At 34.8% G+C, this 19,983-nt stretch overlaps 1 protein-coding gene across 1 annotated transcript; it reads left to right on the forward strand.

Annotated features, from left to right (window-relative positions):
• The first annotated feature begins 2,925 nt into the window (after positions 1-2,925).
• On the forward strand, positions 2,926-17,458 carry LOC149483166 (putative inorganic phosphate cotransporter). Its single transcript, XM_089702110.1, has 11 exons — positions 2,926-2,988; positions 6,762-6,901; positions 7,688-7,867; positions 8,480-8,618; positions 9,269-9,486; positions 12,360-12,509; positions 13,547-13,679; positions 14,498-14,622; positions 15,283-15,405; positions 16,635-16,773; positions 17,326-17,458. Exons 1-11 carry the CDS (start codon positions 2,967-2,969, stop codon positions 17,412-17,414), a joined length of 1,458 nt encoding a protein of 485 aa, XP_089558236.1. The 5' UTR covers positions 2,926-2,966; the 3' UTR covers positions 17,415-17,458.
• The last annotated feature ends 2,525 nt before the right edge of the window (positions 17,459-19,983 follow it).

Consider the following 19,983-nt stretch of genomic DNA (forward strand, 5'->3'; position numbering starts at 1 on the left):
ATACGATAATAATTTAAGTAACGTATCCCCATCATTGGGGTGCCAATTCATTTTTTATATATGTAATTTTTATTTTTTGTAAGTATTTCAAATAAGGACATTACGAAATATTTTACTATAGATAAAAGGAACGAGATAGTTGCACAAGCCACGCCCTTTGTTTACAAACTGTCCCGTAACCCAAAACAATGTACCAGGGCAGTAAAAATGGAGAGAGATAATGAGGGTAGTACTGGCAAAAATTGTTTACATAGCGCTCTGAAATTCAAAACAATGTACCAGGTCGTTATACGTTTAAGGAGCCTTTAATTAATATTATTCAGATGATTTTTTTATAAAATAACTAGCGGTCCACCCCGACTTCGCCCGTAGTACCTACATGTTTAAACTATCCTATCTCTCAAGTTGGAGCGAACTGCACATGGTGTGCGAATTTTAGTAGGAATTTTGAGTATTTTAATTACCTAATCCTTTAGAATATTTATCTATTGTTACGTCAAATTTCAAGACAACAGCCAGTCGAAATGTCATCCGTGACCTCATAGAGAATATTCAAAGGGACTAGAAGGTACTTGAAGAGGGTAAAATAGGGGGTGGTATTTATGGAAATATCTATACAAAATATAATATTCTAAACTTGTTGTTGGATTGCTTAGTTGGTACGCTAGTCTTAGAAAGTAGGTGCTAGTATGTATTGAAATACATATTATTTTTGGGTCGGATAGTCCAATGTCCATGTATCAAGAAAGATCATTCTACCACCAATAGGAGCGGGACAGCAATAACGAATGTAGTGAAACAGAAGAATATATTCTACACAATGGGCAGCGTTGGCCCAACAAATGATCGTCTATGTTTGCCGCCATTACGTCAATCTATATATATAAAAGAAAGTCGTGTTAGTTACTCCACGTCTTATAACTCAAGAACGGCTGAACCGATTTAGCTGAAAATTGGCAGGGAGGTAGTTTAGAGCCAGGAGAAGAACATAGGATACTAAATATGAACCATGGGCGAAGCCGGGGCTGACCACTAGTTATAATACTATATACGGCCGATCAGTGATCAGCCCCTACACTATCGTGTTTGCCTCAACTCGCCTAACGCTGCCCATTATGTAGAGGTACCATATTATGAATCGAAAACAATTTACTTCTAAAGTATCAAACCTCTATCTTAAGTAATAATTGTAAAAATTGTTGTACAACTCAACCGCAGACATTGTGAAACAGAAGAATACCTATATCTACACAATGGGCAGGCAGCGTTTGCCCAACAAGCGATCGTCTATTTGCCGCCATTACATTGATTATGAATAAACCTTCTTGGAATAAACATGTACAATGACGGTCGATCATAGACATTTAGGCCCCTACACTATCGTGGTTGCCTTTACTTTCTCTTTGTGTCGAGGTACCATATTATGAGTCGAAAACAATTTAGGTACGGTACATCTAAAGTATCAAACCTCTATCTTAAGTAATAATTGTAAAAATTGTAGTACAACTCAACCGCAGACACAGAAGTCAGAAGAATATATTCTACACAATGGGCAGGCAGCGTTTGCCCAACAAATGATCTATGTTTGCCGCCATTACCTCGCCCTCGCTTCAATCAAACACCTGCAAAATTCTACACTCTACCGTTTACCTGATATTTACAACAAGAAATTCTCAAGTGTTGACATATTTCATCTCTCCCGTAACAGCTTTAAAAAAGCAGTAACAGACATCACCATTCACCAATTCAATAATTTCTTAGTTTATACCTTTACACATACCACACTACACCATTATACACTACACAGTACACACATTCACACATCCATACCAAACATTATATTATAATGTGTACGTTTTCCTCTTTTTTGTATATCATGTCCAAAAAAAAAATTTTTTTCCACTTTATCATTGTTATAATTATTAATGTAAAACTACTGTCACATTAATTGTCTTATTATTGGTATTCCTTTTTATTCGCGTATTGTTTTGTTAAAGTTAATGATAAATATTGTAATACAAATAGCTGTAAGGAATCTATGTATGTAAAAAATAAATAATAAATAAATAAATAATTACGTTGATTATGAATAAACCAATAAACATACAATGACGGTCGATCATACACATTTAGGTCCTCTACTATATCGTGGTTGCCTTTACTCGCCTCGCTGCCCATTGAGTCGAGGTACCATAACATTATGAGTCGAAAATAATTTACTTATAAATTACTAGATTTCTGCCCGCGGCTTCGTCCGCGTTTTCAAAGGAAAACCCGCATAAAGCGTAGTTTCGGGATAAAACTTATCGTATGTGTTAATCCATACCTATCCTGTGTGATTAACACATAGGATAGGTTACATATTATAGAGATACTAGTGGTCCGCCCCGGCTTCGCCCGTGGTACCTACATGTTTAAACTATCCTATCTCTCAAGTTGGATTGAACTGCACATGGTGTGCGAATTTTATTGCAATCGGTTAAGTGGTTTAGGAGTCCATTGAGGACAAACATTGTGACACGAGATTTATAATATATATTAAGATGTGTGCTAAATTTCATTGTAATCGATTCAGTAGTATTTGCGTGAAAGAGTAACAATCACACACATACACACATCCTCACAAACTTTCGCATTTATAATATTAGTAGGATTAGTAGGATCAAACCCAGCTTATGTATAATAATTGTAAAAATTGTTGTACAATTACTGCAGACAGAGTCGCAAATTTTAGTTAAATTAATCACACATACGTAATATTTCTTGTTGACAATAGAGTTCCTTGATTCTTATTAGTTTAGAAATTATCTTGAATCAACTGCGATAGACAATTTCTACCCTTATCTTATTGTAATATGGATTACATTTGTTTGATGTTTGTTAAACTCGGGTTTTGTATATTAACAAATTACTCAATCAGAATCAGACAGTAGCACGAAATAGTGATATTTGTGATTTTAAATAAAATGAGCGAAGAAAAAGTACAAAGTAAGTATTATATATATATAGGCTTGGTGAAATAATTATTAAATATCCCATAAAAATATTAATTTTAAATGCGCCATATTGCTTTTAGTTCATAAATTTTATCCATAATCAAATGTGTGCTTATTTTTACCCATTTTGTCAGACAGCAAGTGATCTTTTTCTGTGTGTTTGAATGTAAGTGTGCTATGACAATAACTTTATCAATTTAGTGGTATTGAATTTGAGATTTTTGGTTTTATGGCATTCAAATGCTTTATAAATATAAATTTATAAAGAATAGAAAAAATTCGATCACGAGGCGGGATTCGAACTCGCGTCATTCATGCCAATCCGGGGTGGACGCCTAATGAATTCAGCCATCCATGACGACGCGGTTGGCGCAGTGGTAAAGTAACTGCCTACTGAGCCGACGGTCCCGGGCTCGATCCCCGGTCAGGGTAAATATTTGTGTGATGAACTGAATTATTTGTTCTTGGGTCTGGGTGTTATTATCTATATATGTATATGTATTTATTAAATATTATATTTATCGTCGCGTAGTACCCACAACACAAGCCTTAATTGAGCTTACTGTGGGACTAGGTCGATTTGTGTAATAATGTCCTATAATATTTATTTAATATTTATTTTATGATCCCACCAGAGCAATCGAATTTTATTAGGTATGTCTTTTCCATTTTATGTGTATAAGTGGCGGATTCGAATCCCGCCTCATGATCGAATTTTTTCTATTCTTTAAAAATTACAAATTCCAAAATTGAATACACGTGTTTCTTTTTGAAATGAAATTTCCTTGGGAGCGTTTAAAATAAAATTTCAAGGTCGAGTCATAGCAATACCATCTCGTCATGGAGTAAAGCGACGGTTTTGGTATCTTCAAATCTTGCCAAAGAAGTTTCACTTCTGACACGTGTGCTCGGCACACACGCTCTTTTTTATTTACATAATCAGACCTCAACAAAATTATCTACTAAATATTTTTGATGACTGTGTGAAAATACTTTTTCAACATTATCGCATATTAAGTTACATAATTTAAGATCACATAAGTAGGTAAATATTTTTTTTCTTCAAACAATGATTATTATTTGTTATATGATAATAAATGTTGTGTTATCCATTTATATAATGTTCTACATGTCGAATAAATTGCGTTTTAAATAAATTTAAAGGGGTTTATTTTTCCTCCTCGATCGTTCTTCACTACATAGTATAAAACAAAGTCGCTTTCTCGGTCCCTATGCCCATATATCCCTATGTCCCTATGTCCCTTTGTACGCTTAAATCTTTGAAACTACGCAACGGATTTTGATGCGGTTTTTTTAATAGATAGCCCGCCCGGCCGCCCGGCTATTTATTATGTTTTATACCCGTGCGAAGCTGGAGCGGGCCGCTATGTTTTTATATACAACGCAACATTCACAGTTTTTCTGTAGTCTATTTAGTATCAGCATTTCACCCGTGCGGAGCCGGGGCGGGTAACTTTTAGCACGTGCTTCTGATTATAGAATGAGAAATAGCTTCCGACCGCGGCTTCGCCCGCATTTTCAAAGAAAAACCTGCATAGTACCCGTTAGATAAAACCTATCCTATGTGTTAACCAAGATACCACTAGAAACGTGTGCTAAATTCAATTGTAATCTGTTTAGTAGTATTTGCGTGAAAAAGTAACAAACATACATATACATACATCCATCCTCACAAACTTTCGCATATTTTATAATATTTTAGTAGGAACTAGGAAATATTAGTAGGATTGATTATTTCTTTGTTTTTTGGTGTCCAATAAAATCATAATATATTTCTGGGAAATATATTTTTCTGATACAAAATAGTGTCATTTATACGAGGCAAGTATGTATATTAAGAAATAAGTGGAAAAGAGAGAAATTGTCATAAACATGACAACATAAACTAAGCTTACGTGCTTATATTCCAGAAATATTCACTTATAATACCACAAGAGCTTCAAAATTATCGGGTATTTTCCGATAGGTTCGTTGCAAACAATTAATGAAGGAGTCAAGTTTTTAGTCAAGGTTAAAAAAACTTGACGTTTCCTGAAAAACTTGACGACTTTATTTGTTTGCAGGGAACCTTGAGGGAAATGCCAGATAATTTTGAAGCTCGTGTGGTATTCGGGAGATTATTTTTCCGTCCCAAATGTCGGCCAATAATTTCACAATTGAATTGAACCTGTTAGTTTGACGTCAACGACAAGAGAAAATTTTCAAAAAATTATCACTTATAATACCACAAGAGCTTCAAAATTATCGGGTATTTTCCGATAGGTTCGTTGCAAACAAATGAAGGAGTCAAGTTTTAAGTCAAGGTTAAAAAATCACGAGCGCGAAGCGCGAGTGATTTTTCCTGAAAAACTTGACGACTTTATTTGTTTGCAGGGAACCTTGAGGGAAATGCCAGATAATTTTGAAGCTCGTGTGGTATTCGGGGGATTATTTTTCCGTCCCAAATGTCGGCCAATAATTTCACAATTGAATTCAACCTGTCAGTTTGACGTCAACGACCAGAGAAAATTTTCAAAAAATTATCAGTATAATACCATGTAGGTTGTACCACGTGACGTCGAATGGTGCAATTCTATTGGTCGATATTTGGGTCGGAAAAATAATCTTTATTATTGTACTTATTTTTATTCCCTACCTACCTCTTACTGTATACAAAAGTATCTATATAGTAAACTAGATTTCCGCCCGCGGCTTCGCCCGCGCAGTCAAAGAAAAACCCGCATATTTCCCGTTCCCGTGGGATTTCAGGGATTGCGTCATTTTCCCGGGATAAAAAGTAGCCTATGTCCTTTCTCGGGTATCAAAATATCTCCATACCAAATTTCATGAAAATTGGTTCAGTAGTTTAGGCGTGATTGAGTAACAGACAGACAGACAGAGTTACTTTCGCATTTATAATATTAGTATGGATTTTCGCTTTGTAGGACGTAGGTTTTAGGTACATTACTCTAGATATTGTAATATGTTACATAATCACTTTCTCTGTCGCTATGTCCCTATGTATGCTTAAATCTTTAAAACTACGCAACGGATTTTGATGCGGTTTTTTTAATAGATAGAGTGATTTAAGAGGAAGGTTTTAGTATATAAATTATTAGGTTTTAGACAAAGCGGGCGAAGCCGCGGGTGGAAAGCTAGTATATTATAAATGCGATGGATGGATGTTTGTTATTCTTTCCTGTAAAAACTACTTATCCGATTACAATGAAATTTGGTATGTGGCTGCATGCTGAAGATTGAAGATCCAGAATAAGACATAGGCTTCCCTTAAATCCTTCAAGAATCAGAACTACACGGGTTTTTCTTTGAAAACGTAGGCGAAGATGCGGGCGGAAATCTAATAATTATATATTTTACAAGTCGAAATTTAAAACTAATTACTATTGTGCACACTGTATCTTCTTATATATAAAAATGAATCGCAAAATGTGTTGGTAAGCGCATAACTCGAGAACGGCTGAACCGATTTCGATAATTCTTTTTTTATTATATTCCTTGAAGTACGAGGATGGTTTTTATGCAGAGAAAACGTAAACATGTACCACGGGCGAAGCCGGGGCGGACCGCTAGTATATTTATATAATAATTATTTTAAAGTCTGTTTTTTTTTTTTTGCATATTTTGTAAGATAGATATTTCGTTTGCTCTTTATTCATATTTTTGGCCAGGAAAGTTAAAAATAAAACGTTTTCATTAATTCTTTTTACCATCGTTCATTTCGAAAATATTTTAATTTTTTAACAGAGTATGGATTTGGAATTCGACATTTACAAATTCTATGCATGTGCATGAATATGATGACGTTATTTATCGCACGCGGCAGTATGGGCGTAGCGGTTCTGGCTATGACGGATACAAACAGACAAAAAGATTCCAAGGTTGAGGTAAGCATGTCGCTACATTATAGATCTAAACAAATATTTTAAAGTAATTTAGTTAATTTAAAATCACAACTATTCTTTGATAAATGCTGTGTAAAAAGTTTTATCAATGTATTCGAGGCCTATAAGGAAAAACATCATAATTTTATAATAGGTAATATACGTAAGGATTAAAGTAAAGTAAGTTAAATAAAGTATTTGGTCAAGTCATAACTACGGTTAACGATTTCACCAAAATATTTTCATGTAAAATGTTGCCAAGAATCGTTTGCACTATAAAAAACCTATGAGATTGAATGTAGAGCCAAGCGTTTAACTCTACAAGCAATAACTTAACAATCTCTATAGCTTATAAGATATGTATATTTAGTTCATCTGGTTTAAACCAAACCAGAGTGATAAGTGGTCAAAAATCCAGCAAAACGGTTCGAGAACAGCCCCCCTAGACAGGCTTTCTATTAGCGTAAAGTTTAATAGAATAGATTATGAATGTATGAGATTGACGTAATCAATCGTCGTCGTCATCGTAATCAAACGTCAATCTCATACATTCATAATCTATTCTATTGAACTTTACGCTAATAGAAAGCCACTTGTCTAGGGGGGCAGGTAGGTAGTGCCCGTCACGCGTCGTTTGGCTCGTCTTTACCATGTCATGCATTTAAGTTGTACTTTTATTAACCGTTTCTTCCTCATATATAGATAATTTATATAGAGATAGCACATACACAATGAGAAAAATCTCAAAGCTCAAAACTGTTCAAAGATAACTTTAACCAATAATTCCAGATATACAATTGGGACAAGAAGACCCAAGGACTCATACTATCCTCGTTTTTCTGGGGCTACATGATCATGCAGATCCCAGCTGGTCTCCTGTCCAAGCGGTTTGGCGGGAAACTGGTGTTGATGGTCGCTTTACTCACGAGTGGATTCATTTGTGGCTTCCTACCTTCGGTTATTAAAGTGGTGAGTATTCTATCAGCTCCTGGTGTAGGAATGGTATAATAATACTCAAATTATCGTGCTATTCTCGTTATTTTGGTGCTACATGATACCGGTAACTGCGGTAACTAAAATTACTAAGCAAAAAATAATTTGTAAGTATTCCCGTTTTTTAAATCAATTTTATGGTAAAGTCGATATTTTAAAATGTATAAACTCATACATAAAGTACATATTACATAAAGTAGGCTGCATTAATAAGTAATTTCAAATCATAAAAAGAATATAAAACTATTACCACTGTTTTCTTGTGGGTACCATTTCTATTTCGACCGCTTTCTGTTTTGTCATTGTATTGCATTTTTGGTATCTATCTATCGACGAACAACAAATTCTAATAGTCTATCGTTTATGTGTGAGGATACATTTTTTTTTAGTGTGTGATAGGGAACCGCTTGACTACGATCTCGCCTGATGGTAAGCTGAGATGTGGCCTATGATGGAGCGCGCTTCCCTAGAAGGTACCCGTTCACTCTTCGCTGGAACACATACTCAGGAAGCATGTTCCAGTCCCTCGCGGTTCGGATGATGATACATTCTTTAATACATTACTCATACAATATACATTTCTTCCAGGGTGGCTGGAAAATAGTATGTGCCTGCAGAATGGTCATGGGTTTGAGCCAAGCGTGTTTATACCCAGCAACTCAAACGCTGCTTGGACGATGGCTGCCAAGTCATGAGAGGACATCTTACACGGGGTTTGTATATGCAGGTAAAAGGATACGTCAATATGGTCATAATAATATAGTTTTACACGTGTTTAAGGCATTCATGTAAATTATAGTACGATTCAAGTTTAATGGCGGCTCGGAACATCGTACGATCCGATGCGCAGAAACAATTTTAAGGTATTAGCGGGACGTTAAGGGACCTGTGCGCACTCGCTTCTAACTTTCGAACCGCCATTAAGTTTGAATTGGAAAAGGATTTTTATCATCTGTACTCATTCTTGTAAGAAGACAGTTAAAGTATGGATTGTTTTGGTAATTTCATAAGTCCTGTTTAATTTTCTATAGACTTAAATATTGGAATCGTCTGAAAATTTTACTGAGCGAATTTTGACACTTTCTAAAAGGTTCATTTAAAAGTCAGTTCATGAGAATTTCTATTTTTGTCTATCATAGTTTTTGTTATCATAGTATCTTAACTTCATACATTTCCTTTCCATCAGGTTGCCTGGTAGAGATTGCTGCTTAGCAATAAGGCCGCCTCTTGTACAAACTATGTCTTTCTTATGTATTAATGTTATTTTTGTCATATTTTAGTTTGTGCAATAAAGAGTTATAAATAAATAAATAAATAAATATCTTTGAACAATCATCGAATATATTGCATGAAGAAAAACACATATTTTTGTAACAGGTAGCCAAATAGGCATCGTTATAGCAATGCCTCTGTCTGGTATACTAGCTGCATCAACAATGGGCTGGAAGTTAATATTCTACACAATATCTGCTATAATGTTCGCGAACGCTTTGATTTGGCACTTCTTTGCTGCAAGTACTCCGGGCCAGCATCGTCTTATGTCAGATAGGGAGAAGGAATATATCGAGAGCGGTCTAAACACGACCACTTCTAAAGTAAGTATTTTGTATTAAGGAAGCATACAACTTAAAAATAGTATATAAGAACCTTCTTTCTATCTATTTAAGAAAGTCTAAGCATAGGTAGATGGGATTGACTGACTGAAACTAAATTTGGCTCACCCTAATTTATTGCTGAATCATTTTATTCAGTTCACTTTTGGTAGTGATGAATAAGGATGAAGTAGATGTATTTTGTTATCTAGAGTTATATTATAATAACTAGCTGTTGCCCGCGACTTCGTCCGCGATTCGGTCGTTTTTCGTCATTCGTCGTTTAAAAAAAATACGTGACACTTTATTTTTGAATGTTCTTAATTGTCTCTTATAAAATTTAACTACATTAAAATTGAATACTCTGATAAGAAAATCTTAAAATCATCGAAAATCATAGACATCGAATATCTGAGGAAAACATGAATGAATGTGATTTAAATTCTACTTTTCTTAGTAATTAAAATAATAATCTAAATTAAATGTAGATTAACAGTTTGAGCGCACCATTATAGAATATGTACCTAAGTAATAAATTACGTTAGTTTACATAGTAACTTTACTAAAAACACGATGACTTTCTTTCGCGCTCGGTACCACAAACTAAGCATGTTTGTGGTACGTGGCCCGCGTCACTTTACCCCCCACGAGTTCCCCTCCGTTGCTATGCGAAAATACATTCGTCGCCCTACTGTAGGAAAAATTGTAATACTGTGGCCTGGGCGTTATAACACGCTCAGGGAATTCCTGAGTGCTGATAGACTTCCGTCTATCGGCATTTATACCAATTTTATATTAATATCACCATCTTGAGGAAAAGCTTCTAATGTCGATTTAAAACGCATATATACGGATTAACCTGATGAATTAACATGTTCTAAAATTGTGAAATGTGTTCAATTTTAAATTCGAGAAATATTGATTTCTTGTATTCGATTATTCGTCGTAGTCGAATACAAAATATATTTAAAGAAACTTAGGTTGGCCTTCAGGCAAAAGGGATCCTATCAAATGATAAACTTGACCTTGTATCTTAAAAGTAAGAATGAAAGGAGCATCTGATAATTGTTGAGCACCAAAGGATCATTTAAAACGCAATACTATAAGAGCTAATATTGTCTAAGAACTGTTTAGATTGCACATGTTCCTCTAAAACTTAAAAGTAGTGATTTCAAAGGTTCCGGCGTATCTTCAAACGAAAGCCGACTCCTTACTCCACTTTAAAGCATTACAAAAAGAACATACTACGTTAATATCGCCTATACAGAAGATGATCTGTAGGTAATCAATTGTGAGGTTATAAGCAAACCCACTTTTATATTTGTCGGACCACACCACCGAATTTGTAGATTGATCTTCTATGTTTACCTCTAAGTCATTAAGACTACTTATGTCGAAATCTGTCTGCAGTAAGACGGGCCTCTCGCTATTCGTCCGTTTCAAGAGACCAATAGTTTCAATTCTTAATCTTTCATTAAACAAACTTATTAATCGTTCTTGTCTCAAATAATGGTAATATTCGCGTCCCTACTCTAGTCATTGCTTATGCTCATGTTCATCTTCGAGAGATCGAATAATATTATGGTGCACCCTATTATTTGTCAAATTTGTCTTCATATTGAGTAAAAGTTTCAGATTCTCGAGATAAAATATGACGATCGTGATCAGCTGTGAGACGTAATTCCCTCTCAGTGAGGGTTTCGGTCTCACGGGATAGTACAATATGCCATTTGCGATCAGCTGTGAGACGTTATACCCTCTCAGTGAAGGTTTCGGTCTCACAGGATAGTACATGCCGTTCGCGGTCAGCTGTGAGCCGCAATTCTCGTTGTGAAGCGGTTTCAGGTTCGGCATAACACATGTTGTTTTCGATCAATAGTAAGCCTCTTATCTCTAACGATCCTTGAGAACTCTTATTTCTCATTTTCTTAACTTTGCTCGAATTTCGATATAAAGATTTTTTAGGTGGCACTGATGCGGGTGAATAAAAATTAAGTTAAAGCCTGATTCCCACGACATGTTTGCTTCACAAATCCGACCGCGCCACACCACACCACATGCCATGGGAATCGGCGCGCTTGTCGCTCGCCAGTGCTTGCCATACGCACACATGCCGTGGGAACGCTCAGTTCAAATCGCGACGGATGGCGACAAGCGCTTGTCGTCTGCCAATGCTTGTGAAGCAATACATATAATAAAATTGTGGAAAAGTGATGTCTGTACAATTAAAATATGTAGAAAAAAATTAGCAGGTGTTATTATTATCGAGAAATCGAGAGAAACCATTTTTTTCTCTTAAAAGCTCCCCCCCCTCCCACTTCCCGAACTCCGATTGACCGTAATTTATTTTTCCTTACATTTTTATCATATCCTTTTCTAATGGGTTTCATCCTACTGCGATTTTTTTTTGTTTCAAAAATTATCTACCCTGGTGTATAGGTAAATTTTCCACATAAAATGTCCTTTAAATTATGTCGTATTATATTTTTAATTATAATAATACGGTAAAATATTAGATATAGAATATTTAGATATACAACTAACCCAATTTGATTAGATGTATATGTACAGACGGTACGAATCCAAGATATTAACATGAGTATTATTGAATACACAAACAAATAATTATTTGAAGTTACGTAATATACAATTATCAAACATTTAAATACATTATACATTATAAAATAAGTATATGTACAAATAACGACATATTCGTTTAGGGACTGGATGTATTTGTAAAAAAGACCGTATATTTATTCTTGGCTAGACTTAGTTCCATTCCATGAAAATAATATATACTAATAAGTAAGATTTTGAGTATCTCTTTACTATCGTAAAAGTACCTATTCTCTAAAATAACCCTTGAATATTTTCAGAGTTTCCACACCCCGTGGCGTCGTATTCTGACCACAAAAGCATTTTGGGCAGTTCTGCCAGCTCATATCGGTTGTTCCATTGTATACATACTGTTTTTCGTTGACATGCCTACCTACTTGGAGAAGGGTTTGAAAATCAGCTTGACTAATGTAAGTTTATCTTATTTTTTTTACCAAATTTTTGCAAATTTTTGTTGTATTTTTATGTTCTTCAAACTTTTGGAACAATAACTTTATAGACGGAAATATGACGGTTTACTGCTTATAAACAGATCATCTAGTTTTAACAATATTATAGGCTATAGCATGACGGTTTACTGCTTTAATAATGGTTCTCGTAGGTTTGAAAATATTATACTTACAATTTCACAAATTGATCTTCCCTAATTTTATATTTTTGCACGCCTCATAAGCGAAGCGTTGAGGTGGGTACTACTGTCACTTCGCGCAAAACATCTGATTTTTCAAACTTAAAATGTCTTTATGTATCATACATTGCACTTGTAAGATAATACATACACACACATATTAAGAAAAAACACTATTTTTAACGTTCATGATATTTTTGATGTCATTTTTGTTATTTAAACTAGTTAAAAAACAGTTTAAAAAAGTTCTGTCTTGGACGTCCGTGTGTCTGTATGTGCGGATCCTTTTTCTTGTTAACACGATAGCGACCGAAATACTTTACTAATCGAGTCTTTTTTTTTCTCTTACGCTTGAGTATGCTCAGGAATAGAACCCTTTCATTTTTCAGGGTCTGATTCGATGTGGTTTAATTGTTATTAAATAAACAAAAATAATAATTAATAAATATTTATTACAAAAATTATGAGGCGTGCACTTTTGGATTTTCCAAATTATTTTAAATTTATTAACATAACTAAACTGCAGTGGTACTAATATGTTATTTTGTCATATTAAATGAAAATGTTTGATAGGATTTTGATTTATTTAAGTTTGGTAGTCATAGTGCGTTACTCATTCCTTCATTTTATCTCGAGGATTAAGCGCGTCACACACGGTGAAGATACTATAATATTATAAAATATAAAATATTACAGTATCTTAAGATAAAATATTATAGTATCTTCACCGTGTGTGACGCGCTTTACTGATTTGTAACAAGCTTTTCTGACTGAACTATTATTGAAACAATTGCATACGAATAAATGATTTCGTTTCAGAGTGCAACGCTATCCGCTCTCCCGTATATTGGCATGTTAATTGGTATCATAGTTTCTTCGATAGCTTGTGAAAAAATGTTCAATAAGGGATTCTTGAGATTAGTTACCTTGCGGCGATTATTCAATACTATAAGTAAGTCAATTACTATATTTTGTAATTAATGTTTAAAGTAAAAGCATGATTATGGTGATAATTTAAGTATATTACTAGGTTTCCGCCCGCGGCTTCGCCCGCGCAGTCAAAGAAAAACCAGCATAGTTCCCGTTCCCGTGGGATTTCCGGGATTGCGTCATTTTCCCGGGATAAAAAGTAGCCTATGTCCTTTCTCGGGTATCAAAATATCTCCAGACCAAATTTCATGAAAATTGGTTCAGTAGTTTAGGCGTGATTGAGTAACAGACAGACAGACAGAGTTACTTTCGCATTTATAATATTAGTATGGATTATGTCTCTGTCCATAATACACGGGTACCACCATAAGGAAGATACCCGGACCTTTGGTGGGGTCAGATCCAACACGCAGAGTCCTTGTAGAGAATTTTAATGTATTTTTACACCATATTGGATATTTTTATATTATTTTCTACAATAGTTTATACTTATTTTTTATATGAGTTCATTAATTCAGTTGCAAATAAAATAATTTAATAATTTTTACGCGATAAAAACTATCAATTTCATTTATAATGATCGATTAAAATGATTTTAGTCTTTGAATTTATTGTCAACTAGCTTACCGCCCGCGGCTTCGCCCGCTTTGTCTAAAACCTAATAAATTATATACTAAAACCTTTCTCTTGAATCACTCTATCTATTAAAAAAACCGCATCAAAATCCATTGCGTAGTTTTAAAGATTTAAGCATACAAAGGGACATAGAGACAGAGAAAGCGACTTTGTTTTATACTATGTAGTGATAATACAAATTATATTGGTTGTTTTTTTTTTCAGGTATAACCGGTGTGACTATAGGATTAATAGCATTATCCTATATTGGCCCGGATAGTAAAACTTTGGCTTTAGTTATGTTGACAGTGACGCTTACTCTGTGCGGATTCACCAATGCTGGCTATGTTGTAAGAATATTATCATTTATTTTACTTATTTATTTATTTTTAATATCATAATCATTTTAATAAGATTTAATCTATACTAATATTATAAAGCTGAAGAGTTTGTTTGAACGCGCTAATCTCAGGAACTACTAGTCCGATTTGAAAAATTATTTCGGTATTAGATAGCCCATTTATCAAGGAAGGGTATATATCATCACGCTAAGACCAACAGGAGCGGAGCACTGTAAATAATAAGAGATATAATTGATACCATATCCTACAATTGGATAGGGGTCTGCTATGGCCAAAATACGTTCAGGACAACAATGAATTATTTAACTAGCTTTACCTCACGGATTACTCTCATTATTCCGCTCCTTTTGGTCTTAGCGTGATGATGGCATATAGCCTTCCTCAATATATGGGCTATCTAACACTATAAGCATTTTTTCAAATAGGACGTTCAAGCAAACAAACAAACAAACTCTTAATCTGAAGAGTTTCTTGTATTATTAACGTAGATATAGTTTTATTGTGCTCAATATATTTCAAATTTTGTACTTTAATGTTCAAGATTTTCGTTTCCTTTTGAGCATGCCTAAAGAAAATATCCTACCTTTTTCTAAATGAGTCAAGAGCTTTATTTATAGCCAGTATACATGTTTATGATTTGATTTTCAGATGAGCCATTTAGATCTATCTCCGAACTACGCTGGAGTTATGCTTGCTCTCACAAACTTTGTTACAGCTATGGGTGCTGTGTGCACTCCAATTGTGACAAGTTTAATTTTAAGGAATGACCCTGTAAGTATAATATACTTATTGTATAATATATAATATATGTTTACTAATTTATGCTTTAAACGAACGGATTTAATTCAAATTTTGTACATTTATCAAGGACCGGTATACAGAAATTTCATAAATTTGTCTTATTATCCTGATTAGCATTGCCAGGATTAAATATTTCCTTATGTATAGTAACCTTCTTTACACGCGATTTCAGGTCAGGTGTCAGGTTTAATTTAAAATTTGTACACTTATCAAATATTGGTAACTATAGAATAACTAGATTTCCGCCCGCGGCTTCGCCCGCGTTTTCAAAGGAAAACCCGCATAGTTCCCGTTCCCGTGGGATTTCCGGGATAAAACCTATCCTATGTGTTAATCCAAGTTACCCTCTATATGTGTGCTAAATTTCATTGTAATCGGTTCAGTAGTTTTTACGTGAAAGAGTAACAAACATCCATACATCCATACATCCATAGTCCATACAAACTTTCGCCTTTATAATAGTATTAAGATTAACTACTAGATGCACAGCAGCTTGTCGTACGCCTGGCGCCCGAGCACTTTCGTTTCACGACAGAACATAATTTCGTCATGCATTCTTTTGATTGACTCGTCATGCTGTATCTCTTAAGCCGGGTATCCACTTAGGTTCGCCGTGGTTTGCGAACGCGCCCGCTCCGCAAACCAAACATAATGGATACGTCGTGATCGCGGAGCGCGACTGGAGCACGATCGGAGCACGGCGGAGCGCTCTGGAAGCGGTTTTTTGCGCGAACTCAAAGGGGAGCGCAGTTTGTTCGTGGACGCGAGCGTGTGTTTGTTAAGTTCGCGAACATGGAGTGGTCCGATGAAATGATGAATATATGCATTATTTTTATTTCATTATTTCTTCTTCCCTTATACATATTAGCTTGCCAAAATCGAGGAGGTTGTTTGTATTCCATCACAATATAATGTATCAAAATATAAGCTGCACTTCCTACTAATTCTGGAGGCGGCATGTTTGCACCGACCGTCTGTCTGTGTCTAGGTACTAGAGACCGGAGCGCGGAATTTAGCGCTCCGACAGGAGCACTGATGTTGCAGCATAAGTGTGTACACTGTACACGTTCACGTTCGCGGAGCACACAGTGTTCGCAATCCACGGCGAACCTAAGTGGATACCCGGCTTTATGATATTAATTTAATATGCATGATTAAATTTGGCGATTCCTATAGCAATGATAATTCATTTATTTCAGACTGATGTTAGTCGTTGGAAAATTGTGTTTCTATCAGCAGCTGTATTGAGTATAGTCACTAATACTCTCTATGTGATCTTCGTCAGCGCCGACCGACAGGAATGGGACGATCCACATTATCTGGATAAGAAAGATCCGGGTAAGTTTGTCGACTCATGGTGACGTAAATCAATATATCAATTACAAGCTGTGCTCTGCGGTTTTACCCGCAGTGCTCCGCTTGTGATGATATACAGGGTGTAATCGTTAATTATTGAGGGAGCGTTTCATGTAACATTTTTGGATATTAATTCTCGTTTTATTTTTAAAAAGTTATTATTTTCAAAGTCAGTTGATATCTGTAATAGTTACGGAATAATCGCCTGCGCACACTTAACGATTACACCCGGTATATAGCCTATGGCCTTCCTCGATAAACGGGCTATCTAAAACCGAAATATTTTTTTTAAATCGGAACGGTTAATTCCGCCTAGAACTGTCTAGTATACGCCATCAATTGAACTGACTGGCAAATTATAATTCAATGGTTATTAGCCATGGCTGGTTATTGTGATCATAATATGAATTTGCCAGTCAGTTTCATTCACGGACTAAACTGTCTGAAAATAACAGGTCATAATACCCCTGGTAAGTTCCCCATATACTAAATTTCAAGCCAGGTTCCAAGATGTAATTTTCTATTATTTTTCAGAGGAAGTAAAGCCAGCATTAAAAATTAACAACGACGACGCCTTAAAAGTACAACACGAACAAGAAAAACTACCTCAAGAAGATAATTGAAGATCTGCGCTTAATAAATTATTTAGTTTTTTATATAAAATCTTACAAATGAAAATAAAAATGTTTCCTAGAAAAAGCAAAAACGTTTTTGATTTGACATTTAAGTTTACCTATCTTTAGATTGCAATTGATAGCTGATAAGATTGACGACGATTGATGTAGGAATCAATTTCAAACAGATACCTAACTGAATTTGATGTTTTTGGTTTTACGGCATTCAAATGCTTTATAAATATAAATTTATAAAGAATAGAAAAATTTGATCACGAGGTGGGACTCGAACCCGCATCCCTTCGCGCCAAATCGGGGCTGATGCCTAACCAACTCACCCACTCGTGACCCACTAGGTGCCGACAGAATGATCAAATTTTAATTTATAAATCAATATAGATACCTACCTACTTTACTACTTATATACTACATTTAGTAAAGAAATAGCCATCAGACAGAAACATTTTTTTCTTAAATAATTGAGGAAGAGGATTTGATTGTTTACCAAAACTATAAAATAAACATAGAGTAAAAATAATACATTTACTTGAAAGTGATAATATCAATTAATAATTCATGAACAGGTAAATTAATTCCGTAGTTTACACAAGATCATACCAGATTATCCAGGATTAGTATAATGTTGTCAAACGTCTCTTGAATTTAATCACTTTATCAATCAACAAACAGGAATAGTAATTGTTAATTTAAATGATTAATAATTATTGGGAATTAATTGCTAGATGTATGCATTAACAAATCAATTGTTTAAACATTAAATTGAATCATCGTAATGCAAAGTTTTTGTATCGATATTCTACTTTCTTTAGATCAGTAGAAATTTGATAGAAATGGGTTCGAAGCCAAGTTTTTTGTTTCACCATTCACAAGACCTAAATTTAAAGCACATCTTCAATTATTCATTATTCATGAACTGGACGACGAAGCGAGAGACGTCCTCCCACAAGATGGACAGACGACCTGAGCGAGTGACAGGGAGCCGCTGGATGCAGGCCGGCTGTAACCGGTCGTACTGGAAATCCTAGAGGGAGGCCTTTGTCCAGCAGTGTACGTCCCACGGTTGAAACGACGACTATGTTCTTGAGTGTATTTTTCATAAGCATTATATTTCAAAATAAATACAAAATATAACAATAGGATAGTTATTATGACAAAATAATTCATAGAGAACATACAATTAATGTATTTCTTTTAAAGTATCCTCATTTATATAAAAGAATTTTATTTTACAAATTTGGCAATTTACAAGGATTTGCCTTTTTCACATGTTTTACTTTCCCATTTTCTTAGGAAACCTCTCTTAAATCTCTTCCGGGGCTTTAGTTTAAACATTAAATATACCTTGATCAGGTGTGACAGGACCCAACCTTCGGAACTTACTGAAGCCTACGTGATTCTAAATCTAATGAAATATAGGAAATTCTGTTATTTATGCTTGACCTTTTTAGACTTCAGTAACGGAGTTTGAAAAAAAGCTTGGTAAAACTTTTTTTCATGCTAAATGTGTAGTAAATCCAAGTTTTGTTTTTAACCCATTGACCACCGAGCGGCCCGATCGGGCCGAGACACAATAGATTTTCTATTGTGTCTGTGATCCGAGGACTGACGGATTAAAGATATAGACAAGTTATTCTTTATACAGTTTGGACTTGCCAACAATTTTATAACATACAGTACCTACTGTACGTAATAAAATTGTTGGCAAAATCTTAAAAATAAATCGTTGGCTGTTTAAAATTTATTGTTATAGGTACCTACCTATAACAATAAATTTTAAACGGCTTTAAAACCATCAGTTTTCAAATTTCAAAGCTTTAAGCTTTAACCGATAATCATTTATTACCAACTGTAATTAAGGGTTAAACAATTTTAAAATACGATACTGACTTACATCACTTACCAAGGAATTTCCCGCCATACCTTCCGTGAAATCATTAAAACTGTTCATTATTTTGCTTGATTAATTATTATTTAACTGTAAACGAATTACGTAATTTATCATTCCGTTTGACTCTGATAACCGCTTCATTTATACCATAACTGGGCGTAATTCTGTTTGTAATTCATTAATTATCGGTATATTATTATTAAATATTCTTTTGGATTTCGCGTTTTTCGATATGTGTTATTTTCGAGTAACACCAAATCATACCTTGTATTAAGTAATATTATGTTACATAAGATCAAAGAAAACACATTATGAATATTGTGACTGAATATAAAATATATAGAATACTAGGTTTCCGCCCGCGGGTTAGCCCGCGAAGTCAAAGAAAAACCCGCATAGTTCCCGTTCCCGTGGGATTTCCGGGATTGCGTCATTTTCCCGGGATAAAAAGTAGCCTATGTCCTTTCTCGGGTATCAAAATATCTCCATTACAAATTTCATGAAAATTGGTTCCGTAGTTTAGGCGTGATTGAGTAACAGACAGGCAGACAGAGTTACTTTCGCATTTATAATATTAAAGTATGGATTGTGGTTTTCCCGATACAAATATTAGCATCGAACGGTCCTCCCCGGCTTCCCTAGTGGTACAAGTTTACATCTTCTCTAAAT

Source organism: Colias philodice, chromosome 13 (assembly GCF_061535455.1).
Source record: "Colias philodice isolate Cphi_HAF_F1 chromosome 13, ilColPhil1 Martin Lab GWU primary, whole genome shotgun sequence".
NCBI classification, from domain to species: domain Eukaryota; kingdom Metazoa; phylum Arthropoda; class Insecta; order Lepidoptera; family Pieridae; genus Colias; species Colias philodice.

Excerpts from the sequence above, each read along its gene's own strand:
- LOC149483166 (XM_089702110.1), top strand. The coding sequence starts at position 2,967 with ATGAGCGAAGAAAAAGTACAAA. Across the intron at positions 2,989-6,761 it reads GAGCGAAGAAAAAGTACAAA|AGTATGGATTTGGAATTCGA; the intron begins GTAAGTATTATA and ends ATTTTTTAACAG. Across the intron at positions 13,680-14,497 it reads GCGATTATTCAATACTATAA|GTATAACCGGTGTGACTATA; the intron begins GTAAGTCAATTA and ends TTTTTTTTTCAG.